General features: G+C 41.3%; 1 protein-coding gene across 6 annotated transcripts; it reads left to right on the top strand.

Moving 5' to 3' along the window:
* Positions 1-190: 190 nt before the first annotated feature.
* Positions 191-17,197, top strand: CDV3 (CDV3 homolog). Of its 6 annotated transcripts, XR_012672596.1 has the most exons (6): positions 191-743; positions 2,782-2,861; positions 5,017-5,153; positions 6,204-6,366; positions 7,487-7,752; positions 7,919-11,000. XR_012672596.1 is itself a non-coding variant. In XM_075143255.1 (5 exons), exons 1-5 carry the CDS (start codon positions 519-521, stop codon positions 15,029-15,031), a joined length of 630 nt encoding a protein of 209 aa, XP_074999356.1. In that variant the 5' UTR covers positions 191-518; the 3' UTR covers positions 15,032-17,197. The 6 variants fall into 6 exon arrangements, 5 of the variants coding, with proteins under 5 accessions (XP_074999356.1, XP_074999357.1, XP_074999358.1 ...); XM_075143255.1 differs by lacking the exons at positions 7,487-7,752; positions 7,919-11,000 and adding an exon at positions 15,007-17,197; XM_075143256.1 differs by lacking the exons at positions 7,487-7,752; positions 7,919-11,000 and adding an exon at positions 14,419-14,975.
* The last annotated feature ends 1,814 nt before the right edge of the window (positions 17,198-19,011 follow it).

Below are 19,011 nucleotides of genomic sequence, written 5' to 3'. Positions count from 1 at the left end.
AATCCCCAGCCGCGCCACCGCCTCCCCGCCTGTCACGCATTCTCACGTCGCGACGTCAGCGGCTTGCTCCTGGAGACTTCCGACTGGCCGGCGGGCACGTCCTTCCCGGCCGTTCATTGGCGGGGGGCGCTGCAGCGCATGCGCGGGAGGGGGCACAGCCGGAAGGCTCCGCCCCCTTTCTCCTCAGCCCAGCCCCGCCCGCCGGCGGGCCGCCTCCCCCCTCCTCTCTTTCGGGCCGTGTCAAGCGGCGGCCACCAACGTGGAGCGCGGAAGCCTCCTCCCGCCGGGCGTCGGGCGGGCTCGCGCGGGCCCGGCCAGCCGCAGCCGTTAGGCGGCCGCGCTCGCTCCCCTCGGCGAGGGGCGGCAGGCAGCGGGAGGCCGCGCCGCCGCTGCGCGGGGCTCACCTGTTGGCCCGGGCCGCCTCTGCCCTCTCCTTCCCCCCCCACCCCCCTGTCCCGCCGTTGGGAGCGGCCGCCGCGCGCAGGGCCCGGCCGCCGCCGCCAGCCGGAGCCGCCGCCATGGCGGAGACCGAGGAGAGGAGCCTGGACGACTTCTTCGCCAAGCGGGACAAGAAGAAGCGGAAGGAGAAGAGCAGCCGAGGGGCCGCCGCCGCCTCCAGCGCCTCCAACGCCGCCTCTAACGCCTCGGGGGCGGCCGCGGCGGCCGGGGGAACCCGCCCGGCTGACGGCAGCGGCTCCGGGGCCGTCTCCTCCAACGCCGGCTCCGCCAAGACGGCGACTAAGGTGCGGCCGGGAGGTGGGGGGCGGGGGGGAAGCGGGGCCGCTCCGTCGGGGCGGCGGTGGGGGAAGGGTCACGGCTTCCTCCGCCGGCCCGGGCGGCGCCTTCCTGCCGGCAGGGGGCGCCGCCGGCGCCGACCCCGGGGAGCGGCGCCGCCCGGCCATGCGGGCGCCCTTGGCGGCACGGGGCCTGGCGGGGCTCCCTGGCCGGCCCTGACCCGGAGCGGGGCCGCAGCGGGCCGGAGCCGTCGGGCAGGCGCTGCTGCTGCGAGGGAAGCCCGTCGGGCTCCCGGCCTCGAAGCGCGCCTTGTGTCCGCGAAGCCGGGCCGGTTCCCGGTCTGCGGCTTCGGTTCTGCCTAGCCCACTCCGGTTTCTGGGTCTCGGCGCGAGGTAGCGGCCGGAACTGAGGATTTGCATCAGGTGTCAGCCGTAGGCCACCTGGGTTTGTGGCGTGTGGCCTGTGGACCTGGGCGATAAGATCCCCCTGGCTGTGCAGACAAAGTACGCCGAGCTCTTTGCCTTTCTGCCAGGAAGAGTTTTACTGCCAGTAATTTTTTTGTACCGTATTACAGTGAAACGATGAGAATGCAAGAGAAGCTTAACTAGTTGAGTTAGTGCCTTACAACTGGCCATGCTGTATATTTTAAAATGAATTTTAAGAAATAGTCTGCTGTTTCCTAATGTTGTTTAATTTGAGCAGCTTGACACCTGCAGTAGCTTTCAAAGTAGACCAAGGTCAGTGGTAATCTCTCAGCTGCTCTTCTGCTCATTTGCTTTTAAAATAATATGTGGTTTTGAGTGAAGCTTGTACTTGGATTAGAAATAAAGATCATTAAACGTGAAAGGTACATTAGTTTGGAAACTGTGATGTTTCCATGGAGATGAGTATATAAGAAATCTAAAAGATTTTAGAGCTGTAAATGCTCTTCCAAAAGACTGAATCTTCAGCAGACGGTGAAATAACATGAGGTCACTTTCTACTTTTGCTGGTGCTTTGAAGCAGGTCGAAATTTTCCTGCTAGAGGTTGATAATGTAGAAGATCCTAGGACAGGCCTCTTAAAAGAAGCTATATTCCCAGCTGTTCAGCAGAAAGGGGGCTATACCATTGGCAGACCTTGCTTGCAAGGTCTTCATATTTAAAGTAATATAACTGCATTTCATGTAGAGTGTAGGAGTTATGTAAACTACTAATTAGGCTGTGTGTGTCTTAAAGCTGTGACTAGGAACATGGAAGGACTACTTATTTGTTCTGGTCCGTTTCTGGCCTACCTTAATAAACTCAAAATCTGCTGATTACACAGTACGACAAAATTGGCTCCACTTAGGTGGGTCCCTCTTTCCCCAAACACGTAATCAAACTCCCGTTTTAAAACCTTAAAGTGGTGCTCTCCAAAGACTAGTATTCTACTATTTTTGTGTACTAAGATTGCTGTGGTTTTGAACTGACCTTTTTGCTATTATAAAAATATTATTAAGAAAACAGGAAAGGCTGTAAATGTGGCTGTGAATGTGAAAAAGTCAAAGGTACCATTATTAATCTTTGTCATAAATCCACTGTAAGCTATTCCAAATGTTCTTTACTGTTTGGCTCATAAAAGAGGTGATGGAAAAGTAAATCTAAAGCTTCATCTGCATTCAAGCTGTCAGAAAAGGTTACTATTAGTAAAAAGGAGAGGTCTTGCCCTTGTATTTCCCTGGTCTGGACTGCACGATCCTGTTCCCTACTTTGTGTTGTCCCTTGACTTCCCGCTGGATTTTTACTGAGATGATGTGGTTTTCTTTCACTTGAGTGACTCTTGCTGGGGCATTTCTTAGCTGTTCTAGTGAGTTAAAGTCAGCTCGCAAGTGCATCCTAGGTGACCTACAGTAAGTTAGGGGAGGAGGGAGTGGAATCCTTTCCCCTGTTGGCAGCGGTGCACACAGATCGGTTTCCCATGGAACTGCACCTTCACCCTTAGTTTTCTCTGTATTATCTTAGTTACATTCTTCTTTTCTACTTTCAGTGTAAAGAGGGTAACAACTTACATTTTTCTCTTCTTACAGGAAGAGGATGATTGGAAGGAATTTGAGCAAAAGGAAGAAATTGATTATAGCGGTCTTAGAGTTCAGTCCATGCAAATAAGGTACTACTATTTTTTCTTTTTCTCTCCAGTATAATCATTACCTATGTCTGAAAAGTATGTTCATTCTTCAGAGCTGCCTCCATGGAGACCGATTAAACAGAGGTTTGATATGTTTCTGCTAGTGTAGAAGTTTGCTGCAGGGTAAAGGTTAGGTTTGATGATGTTCTCTTTATTTTCTAAATCTCTGTTGATACTCTAGGTCTATCTGTTTTGGTTGGGACTCAAATTCTTATTACAAATGCTTAACATTCCCCTTCATAAAGATAGTAAAGCAGGAATTTCTCTGAGAGGAGTGCAGGATAGTAATTCCCACTGAATCATTTCACTGCTCTAAGGGTATCTGACTCAATCTATTCAGCATCTCAGTTTGGGGAGTGAATTCCTGAACCATTGCATTTTTATTTCAAAAAAATGAAAATATAGTTGGTAAAACTAGTGTCCCATGACAAGATCCCACAGGACTGCATTTATGAGTCTCATCCAGAATTCTTTGTTTGCTTTTTCACTAGATTGTTCCTGTAGTCTGGTCCAAAGTAAGTCTACTTAAGTCTGTCCTGGTTAAGAAAAACCTTTCGTCAGGTCAGAAAAAGGATTTTTATCACCTCAGTCTTAGACTGAGAATGTCCCATAATCCTCATTGTCCAGGTATCGATGATGTTCATTATGCCATCTTAAAATCATCTTACCTGTAACCAGTGCAATAGATGCTCTCTTCACTGTTTGAGCAGGTCTTACATATTCTTTTATTTATTTTTTTAACACTTTCCCCGCCCCTTTCAGTTAACTAGTCCTTTTAGGCCATTTGCACATATTTGGTCCACAAGCTCTCCATAGCATTGAAGTGTCACAGCGGATAATCACGTGTCTGAATGGACAAGTAACAAGTGGGCTGCTGCTTCACTGACTACTAGTACCATTTGATTGAAAAGCGAGTACTTTGGTTTTCCAGACAAAGGCCGGCATTCTGAATGCTTTTGATGCTGTGGCAGATTTTCAGGCATGTGGAAGTTTCTGCCACAGGATTTTGTAACCACTCGGTGGATTCAAGGGGAGAGTGGAGAAGTAAATGGAAGAAAAACCCACTGGAGATTATAAATTATCCAGCTCTGGAGATCTTGCTGAAAATAAGACACAGAGTATCTGGCGGGGGTGGGGTTAGGATGTTATGTGTACTTACTCTGTTCTAGCTAGTCTGTAGGCATCTGCTTTTGTCTGTAGTTGAAAGTAGGATAGCAATGTGTTTAGGCCCTTGGTCCAGCTTACTATGATTGTTACTGTATTTGGATGAACAGTGAAAGGCTGTTTAATTTTCAGAAATGATAGGTATTTTTAACTGTTCTCTGATTATTACTTGTACAGAAAGCTTATCCAATCATGATTAGTAGGACTTGGTGTATTATAAACTACTTCTGTATTCACACTTTGCTGCTGCTGTTCAGATCAATGTCTTGGGTTTTTTAACAGCCTCACCCTCCACGTATGTCCCATTATACCACACAGCTTTCTGTAGTAGCTTTGTCTAGCAAATTAGTTTGAGTCTATGCAAAATAAAATAGTCTAAATAAAATACAGTCAGGCTTTGCATAGGATTTATCTTTAAAAAATGGCATATTTTTCTTTCTGTAGTTTTTGATTGCCTGCTTTAAAAAAAATCTGAATTGGTTTGTAGATTGTATTTGCATAATATAAGAGTGTTTATCATGTGGTTGCAGTTACAGGGAAAGGGAGCTCAGGACTTGCTTTCCGTCACTACTTTTCTTCAATTTCTTCCTCTTGACTAAAGCATTTTATGGAAACTGGACTTGTAGCCCCTTCCTGCTTTATCTTCCCATCACTTCCAAATGCATGACTCTCCTAGTAAGAAAAAAGTCTTTAAGCTCAAAATAAGAAATCAGTTTATTTGATCGCTTAGTATAGTTTGAATTTTTCTTTTTTTAAGAACTTTTTTCCTTCTCAGTTGCCAAGTTATGTAGCAGTGTGCCAAAAATTGTTCAGATGGAAGTACTAATACAGTGGTTACAGGACTAATGTAGTCTGGTTAAATGTAGTGTCTCCAGTACTGTAGCCGTGAAGTCTTGTCTATGGCGATTGTGTAATCTCTGGCAAGTCTTAAACCTCTGTTTGTAAAATGCTGCTTAGCATTTCTCTTTTATAGTGAAAAAGAAGATGATGAAAGTGAAAAAAGAGAAGAACCCGGTGACAACTGGGAGGAGACTGGTGGTGGTGTAGACAGATCATCTGGTCCTTGGAACAAGTCAGCTCCTGCACCAGCACCTGTCGTTGAACCAATTGGTAAATTTAACTCAGAGTTGTTGCTTTTTCCAATCGGAAGCTTATCAGGTTGAATTAAGCTGCTCAGAGGGTAGAGCTCAAGGAGCAGTTTCTATTCAGGCACCTTCTAACATACTAATGGCTTGTTTGATGTACTAGCAAATGAGGAAATTTTCCTGTGAAGGGATCTGAGGAACTGAATTGATAGTACTGTCAGATACTTTAAATAAACATGAATGGAGGATTTTTTATTTCCGACTTCGGAAGCGGGGTGGGGGGAAGCATTCCATCTTTGAAGGAGATCTCTCTACTTTGCAATCTGTTGGAAGCATTTCTGTTGATCTAAAAATATTGCTTTGACAATTAAGTGGATGTTCGGCCAATATCTGACGTCTAATACGGCAGTTCTTGAGTAGGGTTCCACGGTTAGTAGTATGCTTTTCAAATCAGTTCTAGGGTACAGAGAACATGACATTGCAAAATTGATTCTTTAACTGGGGTAGGACTTCAGTTTTGATTAAATACAATTTATTAGCATCAGCGGAGATAAACTACTTAGCCATGATCTGAGTTCAGACTATTCTTTTCCATTGAGAAATTCATTGAAAACTGGCCTGCTGTGTTTTTTCTTCTTTGTACAGGCAAGGAGGTAAAGTTATCAGTGTTATTTCATTGTGGATTGTTACCTTAAATACAAGCTATTTGAATATTCTCTTCTGCATCTGGAAAGGTGCTTTAAATAAGATTTGGCAAATATATAATTATGTGTTTAAATCTCTAGTTTTAAATGTAAGCTGCTAATAAATTGCAAATAAGAAACATGAAGTCCTCATCAGTGGTTTTAATTCCCTGAACTTTGTGAGGCAATACAGTGGAGCCACATTTTGACTACTAAGTATAGGTTAAATTAGGTGACACCTGATTTTCTGCCTTGTCTAAAATATTTGCTTCCAGAGCTTTAAAAGCTGCAAAAACATATTTGTAAGATTCTTTTCTTTTTTTATTTGTGGGTTTTTTTTCAGATATGAATGCAAACTTACTCCCTTGTCTAAATCTTGTTCTTAAAACTAGTTACAGAAACCCCAGAACCAGTTCAGACTGGTGGTGTATACAGGCCACCTGGTGCCAGGGAGGGCGGCAGGCCACGGAGGGCACAGCAAGGACCACCAGAAATCTATAGTGATACGCAGTTTCCATCACTGCAGTCCACCGCCAAGCTTGTAGACAGTCGAAAGTAAGTATATTCCATTAATTCCCTAAGAGACATATTTTAACTGCCTTCTCTAAGTCCTTATTTTGTTTTAGGGCTTAAGCCTGAATCTTTCCACAGTGGAAAGAAATAACTAAGAAATTATTCTGTTTGGCAAAGAGACACGGGAGAGGTCTTAACTGTATTTTCCAACTCTAGGAAGGGCTTCCCATGAAATAACTTTCATAGGACATAGCCCAGTGAGATAGCAAAACAAGACTGCCAGTTACCTTATCTTTGACTGGCTGAAGGATTTCCCTGAAGCAGAATATTTCTGCTGTTGACAGCATCTCGTTCTCTGAGACACTAGCCGTGGTGAGGCTCTGTGTTATTACCATCAGTAGACATGAGTAGGATGTCTTGAGCACACTGCCTTCTCATTAGAGATGTGAAGGTAACTTAAATGGAGGAATGGGGTTTAATACAAATATAAATCAATAAACTTGCTGTCTGAGCTGTGGTTTACAATGATGACACCCCCCCCCCAATTTTGCTGAAGTGTTTTGTATTTTGTGGTGCTGAAGACTTGAGTCTCACCCTGCTTTGAGTCCTGATCTTCCCATAACCTCATTCCCTACAGAAGAGATGGCTAGGCCAGTACCTAATTCACTTGGGTTTTTTGGGGTGTTTTTTCTTTTTCCTGCTTGCTGTGTTATTGACAAATACAGCCTAGCAGAAGCTTTGTTTCTTCTTCTGTTTTTTTTTTGGTGTGGCTTTGTCTGCTTGGCAAATGAGACATGCTGTCATTGATGTTTTAGGGTTTGAATGGTGCAAATGGAGCTAAGATGAAATTCTGAGTGAGCATTCTAGAAATGCACTTCTGCTTTCTAAAACCTATTTTTCATAAATGCACTTAAATTTACTTTTGAGAATGTTAATATTGAAATTTAGAATGTAATCTGAATTGTACTGGGTGATGAGCTTGATTCTGGAGATAAGCTTTTGTGAGATTTGTTTGGGAATGTTTGGCTGTTCTGTTAAAACTCTAGACCTTAGTGATCTGTGTTCATAATGTTTTTGTTGGGATGGGGTGGAAATCGACTAGAAATTCACAATTCACAAGCTAGTGATAAGATATTTACTGATTACATTTATTTTCCCTTAGGGATAAAGAAATGGAGAAGAGCTTTGAAGTAGTAAAACACAAAACTAGAGGTAGGGATGAGGTCTCAAAAAACCAGGCACTTAAACTTCAGCTAGACAACCAGTATGCTGTGCTTGGGGATCAGTAGAGCTGCATACACATTACAATTAAGGAATGCTTTTTTGGTAACCCTTCTACTAAGGTAACTAAACTACAGCTAACGGCTATGATGAACATGCCACCTTATTTCTGCTGGATCTACTGCAGCAAGTGCAGACTACTTTGACGTAAGTGATTGGTTCTCCTGCACTATGGAAGCATAATATGTTACAACTTCTCCATTGGATATGGGGCAAATTAATGTAAATGATTGAACAAGAGTCATCAGTGTTCTTTAATTGCTCAGAAAGATACCTACAGCCAGTGGTCATTTCAAAATCTTTTTATGTTCAGATACTGAGCCTTCGTAAAGGTTGACTACCTCAGACTTGCTGCACTCATTGTGGACACCATGTGGATCACAACTTCTGGAAGAGAAGGTTACAGCTGTTTTAGTGGCCATCTGAAACTTGAAACCAGCTCTACTGGATTCCTGTCAGAAATCCTGCAGAAGTCAGCCATTTGGTTCCAATTTGCTATAACAAAGATTTAAGTGACCTTAATGACAAACCTATTCTGTTCCCCTTCTGAGGAATCCTGTCATGTGTAGCCATAGCCTACTAGAGACTTCTGGAGTGTACCATACCACTCATACTATCGAAGTATAACAGAGCTGTAGTTTGTTTACCTTTCTAGATAGCTGTACTGAAGTAGCTGCAAAACAAAACTCATTCAGTATCAGATTTGAGGAATGATGGGTTTGAATGGTCTGTTTGCATTAGCAGCTTTCACAGTTGTCTGTTTAAGCATTTTTTTTTCTGTTCCCCACAAAAAAATGCCTGCCTTGTTTCTGGTATCAAATTGCAGTATATTTAATTAATGATGTTCTAGTGAAATAGGGTTTATTTTGTTTTTCGTTATGAGGTTTGTCTTTCTCACCCTAAAGCACTAAGACTTAAGAGTTTTGATTTGACACAGAGGTATCCAGACTCCAAATACAGTTTTCAGAATTTGTCTTTTAAAAATGAGATACGTAGCAGTAGCGATACTAGATAAAAATTTCTCCTCTATTAAAAATAGTTATTTGTTTGTTGAAAGGTAATGGTTACTTGATAACCAAAGTAACTTAGTATGCAGAGGGATAAGTAAAGCTGGTAAGCCTTATTTGTTTGGCTACTTCTGTGAAGCATGCAGGCTTTTTGAGGCAGAAATCCTCTAAGTAAAACTCATAAATGGTGTTTATTCAAAGTCAGGAAGCTTAGTAATGATGGCAGGCAGTGACTTCTTTGAGTTGTTGTCATCTCTGACTTAATTTAGTGGAAGTAGGCAAAATGGCTCTGATACACTAAGAATATAGGACATTGCCTGTAACTCTGATTTGATGATCGAAACCTGTCAAGTACCAAAAGTGTCCTGCTGTAACTGTTCTTCTCTTGTCTGAATTCTTACACCAGAAGCAAAATGAAGTATAATAGTGGCGTGCTCCAGTGTTGAGGTTTCTCAGAGTAAATGCCAAAAAATAGACCCAACATCTGTAAGAGTTGCCAATGGCAAGAAAAACAAGGGAACAAAACAAAACTTGCTTACATGTGTGGGAGTACTGTGTATGTGCAGAAGATGAGGATAGTGCAGGAATTGCCTGGTTGGGTTCCCTTTGACTAACTGCTGACTCGCTTTAAATCTACTTCTCTGAGGCCAATGGGAATTTTGCTGTTGACTTCAGTGGGGCTGGGGTTTCACCTTGTCCTTTTGTGCACAGACTAAAACTGGCCTTGCCCTTGCAGAGTTAACTGTCTCTAAAACTTCTGCTAGAAGCTGCTATTAAAGAGAGGGCTCAAGAGACTATTCTTAAAGTTGGAGACTTCATTTGGAAACAAAACCCCACTGAAAGACTGATCCTAGTCCCTTGGACTCTGAGCCATACATTTTCAATGTACATTTCAATGTATTGAAAATACATTGTTGCCAGCAAAACTGTTGATTTGTCACTAAAGATTTCTGTGGAATTCATGGTAAATGGACATGTCACTTGATGTGGTAGAAACGTGAAATCTTAAAACACTTTTCCTGATGGTCTAAAGAGATTGAGATCACCAATGCACATGAATCAAGTTTTAGTCTACTGTATGAAGGGTAGATGAATGTCCATTGTACCGTCTTTATTTGAGGTTTTGGACATGAATTCTGGCAGTTCAAGAAAACCCTGTAACAGTTTCAAATCAAATAAAATGGAAATATACATGGATTCTGGAGTCTAATGAATCTTTACCTTTAGTTCTAGCTTATGACCGTACAACAGGGAGGAAGTGCAGAGCATTTGGATCTCTTAAGGGACAGGCCATGGAGTGGGTAGTCAGCCTTATGGTCAGGTGGGCTATGTTTAAGAGCTTATAGCAGTTCATTTTAATATGACTTTTATTTATACATAGAAGTTTAGTTTGCTACCTGTCAGAGTGTCGTCTTACTCCTGCCATATAGGACTGGTTTGAGATTGTGAATTGAGTATGAATGAAGCTTTGATTTGCTTTTCACTTGAAAGTAGCTCTGCTAAATTAAAGAATGGAAAAAAAAAAAGAAAAAAAAAAAAGCTCTGGATGGTTGCTGTCACCGGAATCCATCAGCTACTGATAACAAGACATGTTATTTTGGGGGCTTTTCTTAAGCGTATCATTCCAGGTTCTTTCTGCAGGCATAAAGGAAAAAAAAATCATAAATGCAGCAGACTTCCATAGTACAGAATGTTAAACTATTTAAAAGTGTTTCTTGTGTTAAATATCGCTGCCAGCAACTATCAACATGCCAGTTGTCAGTATCTTCCTTGTAACAATTAATTGTTCTGCATGCCTGAAATTTTGAAAGTCAGTCCTCTGTGGAAGCTCAGTATGCTTTTGAGACTCTGAAGTCCAACTTTATCTGGGTGGTTGTTGCATTCGTTCGAGGCACGTTAAGAATGTGCATTTCATTCCTTCAAAATGCTTGTTGAAGGCTCATTCCATAAATGAAGGATTGTCAGTTGTCGAAATGAGATTCTTGATACCAGTCAGTAAAACGCAGTTGTGCGCCGCTTCAGGAACTTCCTAACCTGTAACATGCTTTTATGGTGGGTTGGTTATTAATTTCCAGTTTAAAGGTTCCACTTTACTTTCTCTGGCTTAAAATAAAAACATGGCCATAAAGTTACCGACTTTCTAGTAGAACATTTAAATGTCCAGTACTTAATGGGAAAGGAACAGTTTGGATTTGTGGTTCTCGGTGATATAGTCTGTATTTAAGGAATGTTAAAATGCCAAAAACTAGATAATTTTAATAAAGTTGGACTTTCCAAATGCCCGCTGTAGGAATCTGGCATCTGTATTTACTTGAGCTGATGGTAAATGTAGGAGAGATTAGTTTTGCCCCTGCCACCCCCGCCCCGCCCCGGTCATGTTTAACCTTATTCACAAATGAAGAGGAATTGACAACTAAAAGTGATTGTATCCTGCTACTTCAGTTTTGTCCTTGTAGATAGCTTTACCAGTCATGTCCAAAGTAACTCTCTTACAAAACTTACAAGTAGATGAATTTGTAATGGTACAAACTGAGTTAGAGACCTGACGCCACAGGGACTAGGGTTTTTGGTATTTGACTACATCTGTTGGCACTGAAAATCTTTGACCACAATGTGGCTAAGACACCTGTGCTGTGTAGGTCAAGTAAACACAGTATAAATTTGATAGGGCTGCACATCTTGGAGTTTGCTTATCTGAGCTTTTGCAATCATTGTATCTTTTTGTCTTTCTAATTTCAGCCTGGTTGAGCAGTTTTAAACTTGCGTGTGGTTTTCTGTCAAATACCATAACTAAAATGGAGCAGATGATCCTTTTTTAGACTAATAGGGCTTCATGTGCTAAAAAGGTGCTTATTTACAAGGTAGTAATATTATTCTTTCTGATATAGACATGGTCAGAGAAATGAATACCTCACATTTTACATGACCAATTTGTATCAGAGACCCAAGAAACTAAATTTTACCAAAACCACGAGTACTTAAAAATCTTTACGAATAGCCACAATCCAGGTTTTCTTGCCTGACTATAATTTAGTTCCCAAATTGTCCCTCTCCATTTTCAGCTTTTAATTTCACAAATTGGTTTTAATGGCAAATAGGGGCTTTATTTGGGAATATAAGAAAGTAATAACATGCGTATTTAAATTTCAGATGTATAAATTAGGTACGTACAAAGGGGGAGGAAATCTGACACATATTTGGCGATAAATTCTTCAGAAAAAGTTACAAAGTCAGCTTGTGTGTATCGAGGTTAATATGAGAACCTGCAAGCTCTAGCAGATGGAAGAAAGAATGACAGCAGAAGACACAACTGTGGAGTCTAATACTGATTTCAATAACAGCATGTTCTGTCTGAAGTGAAATAGAACAGGAGGGAAGATTTTTTTTTTTAATTAAGGAGAATGGAAATTATGCAAATAAAATACAGGAGGTATAAGAAGAGAGGGATTAGGAAGGCTGTTTTCTAAATGATAGTATTAAATGCATAGCCTGAGGTAGGGAGTGGAGTGTAAGTGGTTGGATAGGAGAAGTGCTGCGTGGGTAAGCACTGCTTTCACAAGTGACAGATCCATCTGACTTTAAATCAGCAAGTGTTTGAAGTTCAGTACTTGGGGAAGGCGTCCCCTTTTATTTTTTCCCTTTAAAGAAAAGAATCGGGAAAACCTGTCCAGAGAGAGGTAGAATTTTGCATTGGTGCAAAGCTGGCTAACCAGTTGCCTAAAGAGAGAACCAAGAAAGGACAAATTCCAAGATAGTTCAGCAATCTTACTAGGAAATAACTTGTTTCATATTTAAGAAAACTCTTTTTCACTTCTGCATGATAAAAAGCTGAGACACTGATTCAAATTGCTATGAAGACATTTCCTTTTTTTGCAAAGCATCTTCTAATGGTATGTATATTGTGGTTTTATGTTCAGTTGCTTAGAATATATGTTGATATAGCAAGGTTAATGACGTTCAATGGGCTGCTTAGCCAGAATACAAATATTAAAAATGTATCACAGTTTTAATGAATCACCAGGAAAAGTAGCGCATCTGGAATACTGGAATGGAAAGTATCATCTAAAACTGCGTGCACTGAAAAGAAGCAAGCCCATTTTGTAGCAAGAGCATAGGACCAAGAGAGTGGCATTTGGCCTTGGTTTTCCACTGAGCTGCTGTGTTAACTTCAAGTAATTTAGTTTTACTTTGCCTCAGGTTCCCCAGCTGTACCAAAAAAACCCAACAACCTACCTCACAGGGGTGTTGTGAGGCCAAAGCTGTTCTTTGTCAAGGGCTGGGGCTGATGGAAGGAGCTACAGAGGACTAAAAATCTTTATTAAAAGATCTTTATATTAGCTTTCGTTACAGTATTTTAATACTATTTAGGGAAAGGCTTATTTCTACAGAGTGTAATACACGTTCTATTTAAGTATTATGTAATTAGACTTACTTTAGTATGTATGGGTAAGGAAAAAGTTCAGGCTGAGCTCTCTAACTGGTATTTCCTCTCTTTAATTATTTGTGCAACCCAAATGGTATATTAATATGAGGGTTTTTTTTTTACGTGGAATACATTAAAATCAATATTGCTATATTTTGTAAACCCCATGACTGAAATAAAATCCTGCTCACAGTTGATAGCCATCTTGTATAACGTGGCTGTTTTAAAGTTTGTTCAGATTATGTGGACTAGAAACGTTCACTCTTGAAATATGTATTTGTGTCAGGATACTAAGTGGTGTTTTGTAGTAGGAATGTAGTTTTCTTCCCCTCTCCACACTTAAACACATATTTGTCCTACTCTTTATCCTTTCCCATATTTAGTTGAAGTAGCATGCAGGTACAATGGAAATACGGGAGAGAGAGTAATCTTAACTTCAAAACTTTTAAAATCTGGTATTAAGGCAGGCTGTGGAGGAAAAAGATGAAGGGAATAAAACAAAGGGAAATAGTTGCCCATGGAGAGTTTTCTGTGAAACAGATAAAGGAAAAAAATGATCAAAAGATAGAGCTGAGAGGGGTAAGCAGAGGGATAGGTAGGAGAGGAAGGGATACAGATACAGAAGAGGCGATTACCCTATTTACTATTATCTCCTGTTTTATCAGTTAACTGCAGCTGAAGGAACATGGAGAAATAATTGTTATGAATATGCCGTTGTCTGCTGTTGCTGGTGATTTTGAGGTTCATCACTCCGTTTTTACAGTGGGCCTCCAAATAGAAGCAGAGAACACGATGGTGGCATGCATGCAGACACATTAGGCTTCCAGTGGGTACTGGGCAGAGATGAGGCCCAGCAGCTGTCTTCTTTTACTGACATTTTTATCATTGCAGCACCTCTAAGACAGTTGTTAATGTGCATCAGCTGTGATGATTCTCTGTCAGAAATGATTACTGTTAAATTTCCACAAACTGTGGCAGTTGCTTCAGAGGAAATGTTTAAGTAGCTGAATAGTAAAAGAATAACAGGGGACTTTTTGGAATACTTATGGTGGTGACGACGACAAGTGATACTGAGGTCAACAGATTGGTAGGTGGCTTAAAATGACTTTGAGGTATATATCCTGTTACATGGTGGGGAGGAGAATTACTTTTAAGATGTGTATCATCTATTCTTTTCCCCTCTTAACAAATAAACTACCTTGGTCTTACTGTCTTTCCAGCTACAAAGAGCTGCTTCTACCATTCTCTTATCACTTTCCTCCCTGTATTTTTCTAATATGTCACTTCTTTTAAGGTGCTGATGAAACAGCAAATATTCATTGAGGATCTCTAAGAGAAATACATGCTGTAATATTTTTCCATATTGTTCTGTCTTTAATACAGCCTAACATCTTATTCGCTTTCTTGACTGCAACTACACATTGAGCAGATGTCTCCATCAAGCTGTCCATGGTGATGCCTAGATCGTCCCCTTGAAAGATCACAACTAATTCAGAATCCACCAGAGCATGTATGAGTGGTTTAAAGCCTTTCCAGTATTCATTGCCTTGGGTTTATTTTCCGTTGACATTCACTTGCCACTGAATTGCCAAGTTTACAGAGTGAGTTAGCTTACCCTGGCAATCACCATCTTCCCCAGTGCTGACAAACCTAGTAACTTTCTATGGGCATTGGCTTTTGCCATCCAATATACTGAAGTCTTCAGTTTCATGTATATAATTCACTCTTCTTACCAGTGATTAGCATGGCATGCTCTTACTAACTTTTACTCAATCATCTGACCTTTTCTGTTCTGTGTCGTCTCCCATCTTCTGTATTGAATTTTCTTTCTAGCTCAGTTATAGCATTAAAGTCATCAAATTATAACTAACTGCTTTATTTCAAATTATTTGCCTACAGAAAACTTAGTTAAAATGTTATAAGCTTCCTTTTTTTAATTAAAACAAATCACTTATTCTGTATCTCTTTCAGAGTATGTACAACCATAACAAAATGATTCAAACCATAAAAACAGGCTGATAGAACAGAACAAATGGATTGAGAAACAGGTAAAATATATGTGAATCTGATCTCCCAGAGCTTAACTTCATTGGTTTCAGTGGTGTTATTTCTGTCACTTAAGATCAGTTTCATTAAAACTTGACTTGAGATCTTCTCTCTTGAAGTCTAGATACAACAGGCAGAATCAAGCGCAAGTGAACAAGCCCCATAGCAAACTTGTTTTAAATTTCTGGGTTACTCTGCTTTTTGTTTGTGGCAGAGATGAAGCAGATGTGTTACTTGGTCTCTGACCAGCAATCAAATGGGGTCAGCCATGCTTAGTCTAACATACCTGTTGTAGTATTTAACTGGACATTGAAATTAGATTACAATACTTGAGATGAAGATGAGTGCAGCAACACTGGGGGGCAGGCTTAGTCTTTGTGGTTTGTTTCATCTCTTCACATTCTCATCTTGTACTTTAAAGATCGTACATCAGTAAATAAGGTTAAGTCTTTAAACGCTGACTGCATTTACCAGTATTGCTAAGTTTATAAATACAAAGGAGGTGTCATAAGGGAAAACTCAAGCCTGTTAGGATGTATAGCCTACCACTTAAAAGCTGCATTGTCTCAGTATCAGAATACTGTATCATATAGAACAGCTGCTTTCCAGTACTAATAATGATATGTGGTTGAGAAGAATGTACCTTGGATTTTGCATCCAAATAAATTGTATCTGTCAGGTGTTCTGTTACAGCTGTTACTAGCATTCTGTCAAAAACAATTGTGGCTGCTGGGGGTTTATAAAGTTGGCAAATTGGAGCTGAGGTTTTTTGTTAATTTTGAGGGGATGGTGGGAGAATAGAGCAGATGCAGCAATATCTAATAGTTGTTAGAATGTAGTACTTCGTATCCTCTCCCACACTTCTAAAAGACTCATCTCTGCTGCTACACTCACCAAAGCCCTGTCTTGCCACTGTAAATCCTTACTGTGTTATTTACTAACCACCCAGTAATCTTCAGGACTGACTAGTTCTCTGACTGTGCACTGTGTCTTTAATCTGGGAATTAGGTAAAAGGCAAACTGACTTTGTAAACTGGCATGGCAGTGTTTTCTAGATAATTGGCTCTGCTAATTTTTTTTCTGCAACTCAAAGCCCAGCAGAAATCTCTTGATTTGACCTTTTTTCACCCTAGAGTATTCCCTTCTTCTTTTGTTCATCTACGTTATTACCATGCCAAGGATTTCTAGTCAGGTGCCTGAATTATTCACCTCTTATTTAGAAAGCAGCTCTATAAGCAAGAACTCCTGAGTCTTGATCGTGCTGTATTTCTTTGGTCAGGGCCCTAGCATCACAAACATGGCTCCATCTGTTGCAAAGTTGCTTAGCAAGTAAATGTGATCTCCTTGAAGAATTTAAACCTAGACCCTCAAAGGCTACACAGGAGCCTAATTCCCACAGAATACAGCAAAATGAAGGCAGTAGCACTGGTCACAGTACAACACAGTTCAGCTATGAAAAGGAGTAGGGTTGCATGACTGGTAATATGCTAGCTCAAACAAAACTGTCTTACCTGGGGTCTAGCCTAAAGCATTTTTATTTTTTTAATGAAGAGATGACTGAGTGAAGTATAGTAAAAGGACATAACCTCTAAGTGAAAAAATATGAAACTGAATTTGTTTTCAACAATGTATCAGAATGTCTCACCACCAGACTTAACCTGAAGAAAAGAAGATAGAGCCATTTGAGTGCTTATTGTAGCGCAAAAGATAGATACTGTCTGGCTGGGAAAATGGTTGGCTGGGAGCCCGCTAAGCACAGCAGAAACTGTTTCAGCAAAGTAGAGTACAATATGATCTATTTCTGAGAATCCCTGTGTGGCCCCCACAGTTAACACAGGAACCTAATGGTGCCTGTATATTTATATAATTGTATGTTTATAGTCATAATTTAAGTTCAAAACCTGAACTATATATTTTTGTCAATAAGATTTTTTTACCCTGGTTTACCTATCATGGCTTCTGCATATGACAACTTCGAACTGTGCAGTGCACATACCTGTTGTTGTCCTTTTGTCCCATGTTAGAGTAATGGTATCAAACTCTGTAAAGCACTTTTGTGATGTTTCCTGTGAAGAAAGCTGAAGAAAATAAATTTATCCTAACTGCACCAACTGAATTTATACCTCCAAGTTTGTCTCGCTTTTGTTGTGTTCACCCCTCTCTTTGGTGCCGCTGAGCAATCACAGCAGTCAGTGTGACGGACAGCAGCCTGCTGGGGGTCAGGCTGTTGTTCTAGGCTCAGTGCAGAAGAGGGGGCTGGCTCTGGCTGTAGCAGCTGCTTTCTGCCTCTGTTCCTCACAGCGCTCCCTTGCTGTCCTCCTTCCTTCACTGTAGCGGCCTAGTGCCTGCCTTCCCCCGGCCTACAGCCGATGTCCACCTGGGCGGTGCACGCTCTGGCCTGTTTGTGGCATACACACATGTGCAAGCTGAGCAGATGGCTGGAGAACAGGTAACGCTCAGATCCCACTTCACTGGTTCCACTGGGGGTTGGTATGTGTCCAATTTTAGCTGCTCCCCTTCTGCCCTGCCCCCAGGATTCACAGCAGCTGCAGGAACTGTGTCTCCAAGACTTCTTCAAAGCTTAGCTAAGTGGGTCAGGGAGTGGTTTCTTATCTGTAAAGCAAGAATAGCAGCACTACCCTTCCACAGCAGCTGCTTCTGAGGACTGGGAAGGAGAAGAAAAAAATATAATGAAGTCACAGGACCCTTAGGTCTCACCTACTGATACCCACATGTATTTAAAGTGCTCGCAATGCAAAGCAGCATTTTGGAGGTAGAACAGAGAATTACCAGTGAAATACAAAGTTAATTCAAAATGTGATTTATGGCATTAACAGCAGCATTATTTTCAGTATGTGGATTTGGAGCAAGTCAGAGATGTTTGACATCCACGAATAGCAAAAAGCATCAAGCTGTTAAGATCAAGAAAAGCAAAGCAGGTGATAAGACTGTAGTTGCTGCAACTCAACATAGCAATCTTGCCACAGCCTAAGCCCCCACTGACGGGGGCACAGATTTCACTTTTTAAAAATAATCAAATCCCTCACATTCATTGGCATCTTTCAATCCTTCCTGACAGTTCTTTCAGGTCGTCCCGAGAGCGTGTCGCAGAGCTCACTGACAAAACATCCACTGCGCTAAAGTAGGAAGCAAAAGCACAAGTACAGCCTTGCACGCAAAGGCAAGCTGCCTTCCTCTTCCCTCACCTGGAGACTCCCACAGCTCAGCTCCCTTGTCCCCTCCCCCAGCAGCAAGGGTTAGTTCTCCCCAACCTAGAGCAAGATTCTCCAGATTGCATAGGGCTTAGATGCTTGTGGCTCCTCCTTTCTTTTATCTGCAACTGATACTGATGCAAAAACTTTCTATAAAACAGAGTATTCAGCAGCTAGAACATAAAAGTAGAATATACCCCCCCTCCAAAATAATAAAGAGGTAAATTAAATAGACTTTAAAGATGTTACGTATATTTCCCCAGACAACTCCACTGGTCCTGTGCAACTGGATGTTGTGCTTTTCTGTTCAAAAAGGCTGCAGCAATTCTAACTGTTTAAATACAGCTCTTCAGATTTCTCAAATTTCATGAGCATAAACACTTTTCCCCAGACTGACACACTGCAACTCACATACAGTAAGTTCAGTAAATAGAGACCCAGACCCCATAGTTACTGAAAGGTCAAACAGTTTGTCAAATACTGTGGTTGTCTGACTAAGAACATTTCCAGCTGCTGGAAACTAACCTCTTTGTTCTGCCCCTGGTTCCTGTCGCAGACTCCAACAGGGAGCATGGTCAGACAAACTTCACTTCTTGTCAAACAGTTCGTTCTATGTTTGCTGAACAGATTCATTAGCACTCAGAATGGCAGTACCTCAACAGCGCCTCTGTTTTACAGAAATAATTTATTACACCTTCTATTAGTACAAAAATTTACA

This window comes from Calonectris borealis, chromosome 2 (genome assembly GCF_964195595.1).
Source record: "Calonectris borealis chromosome 2, bCalBor7.hap1.2, whole genome shotgun sequence".
NCBI lineage: Eukaryota > Metazoa > Chordata > Aves > Procellariiformes > Procellariidae > Calonectris > Calonectris borealis.
This window is presented reverse-complemented; position numbering and strand designations above follow the sequence as displayed.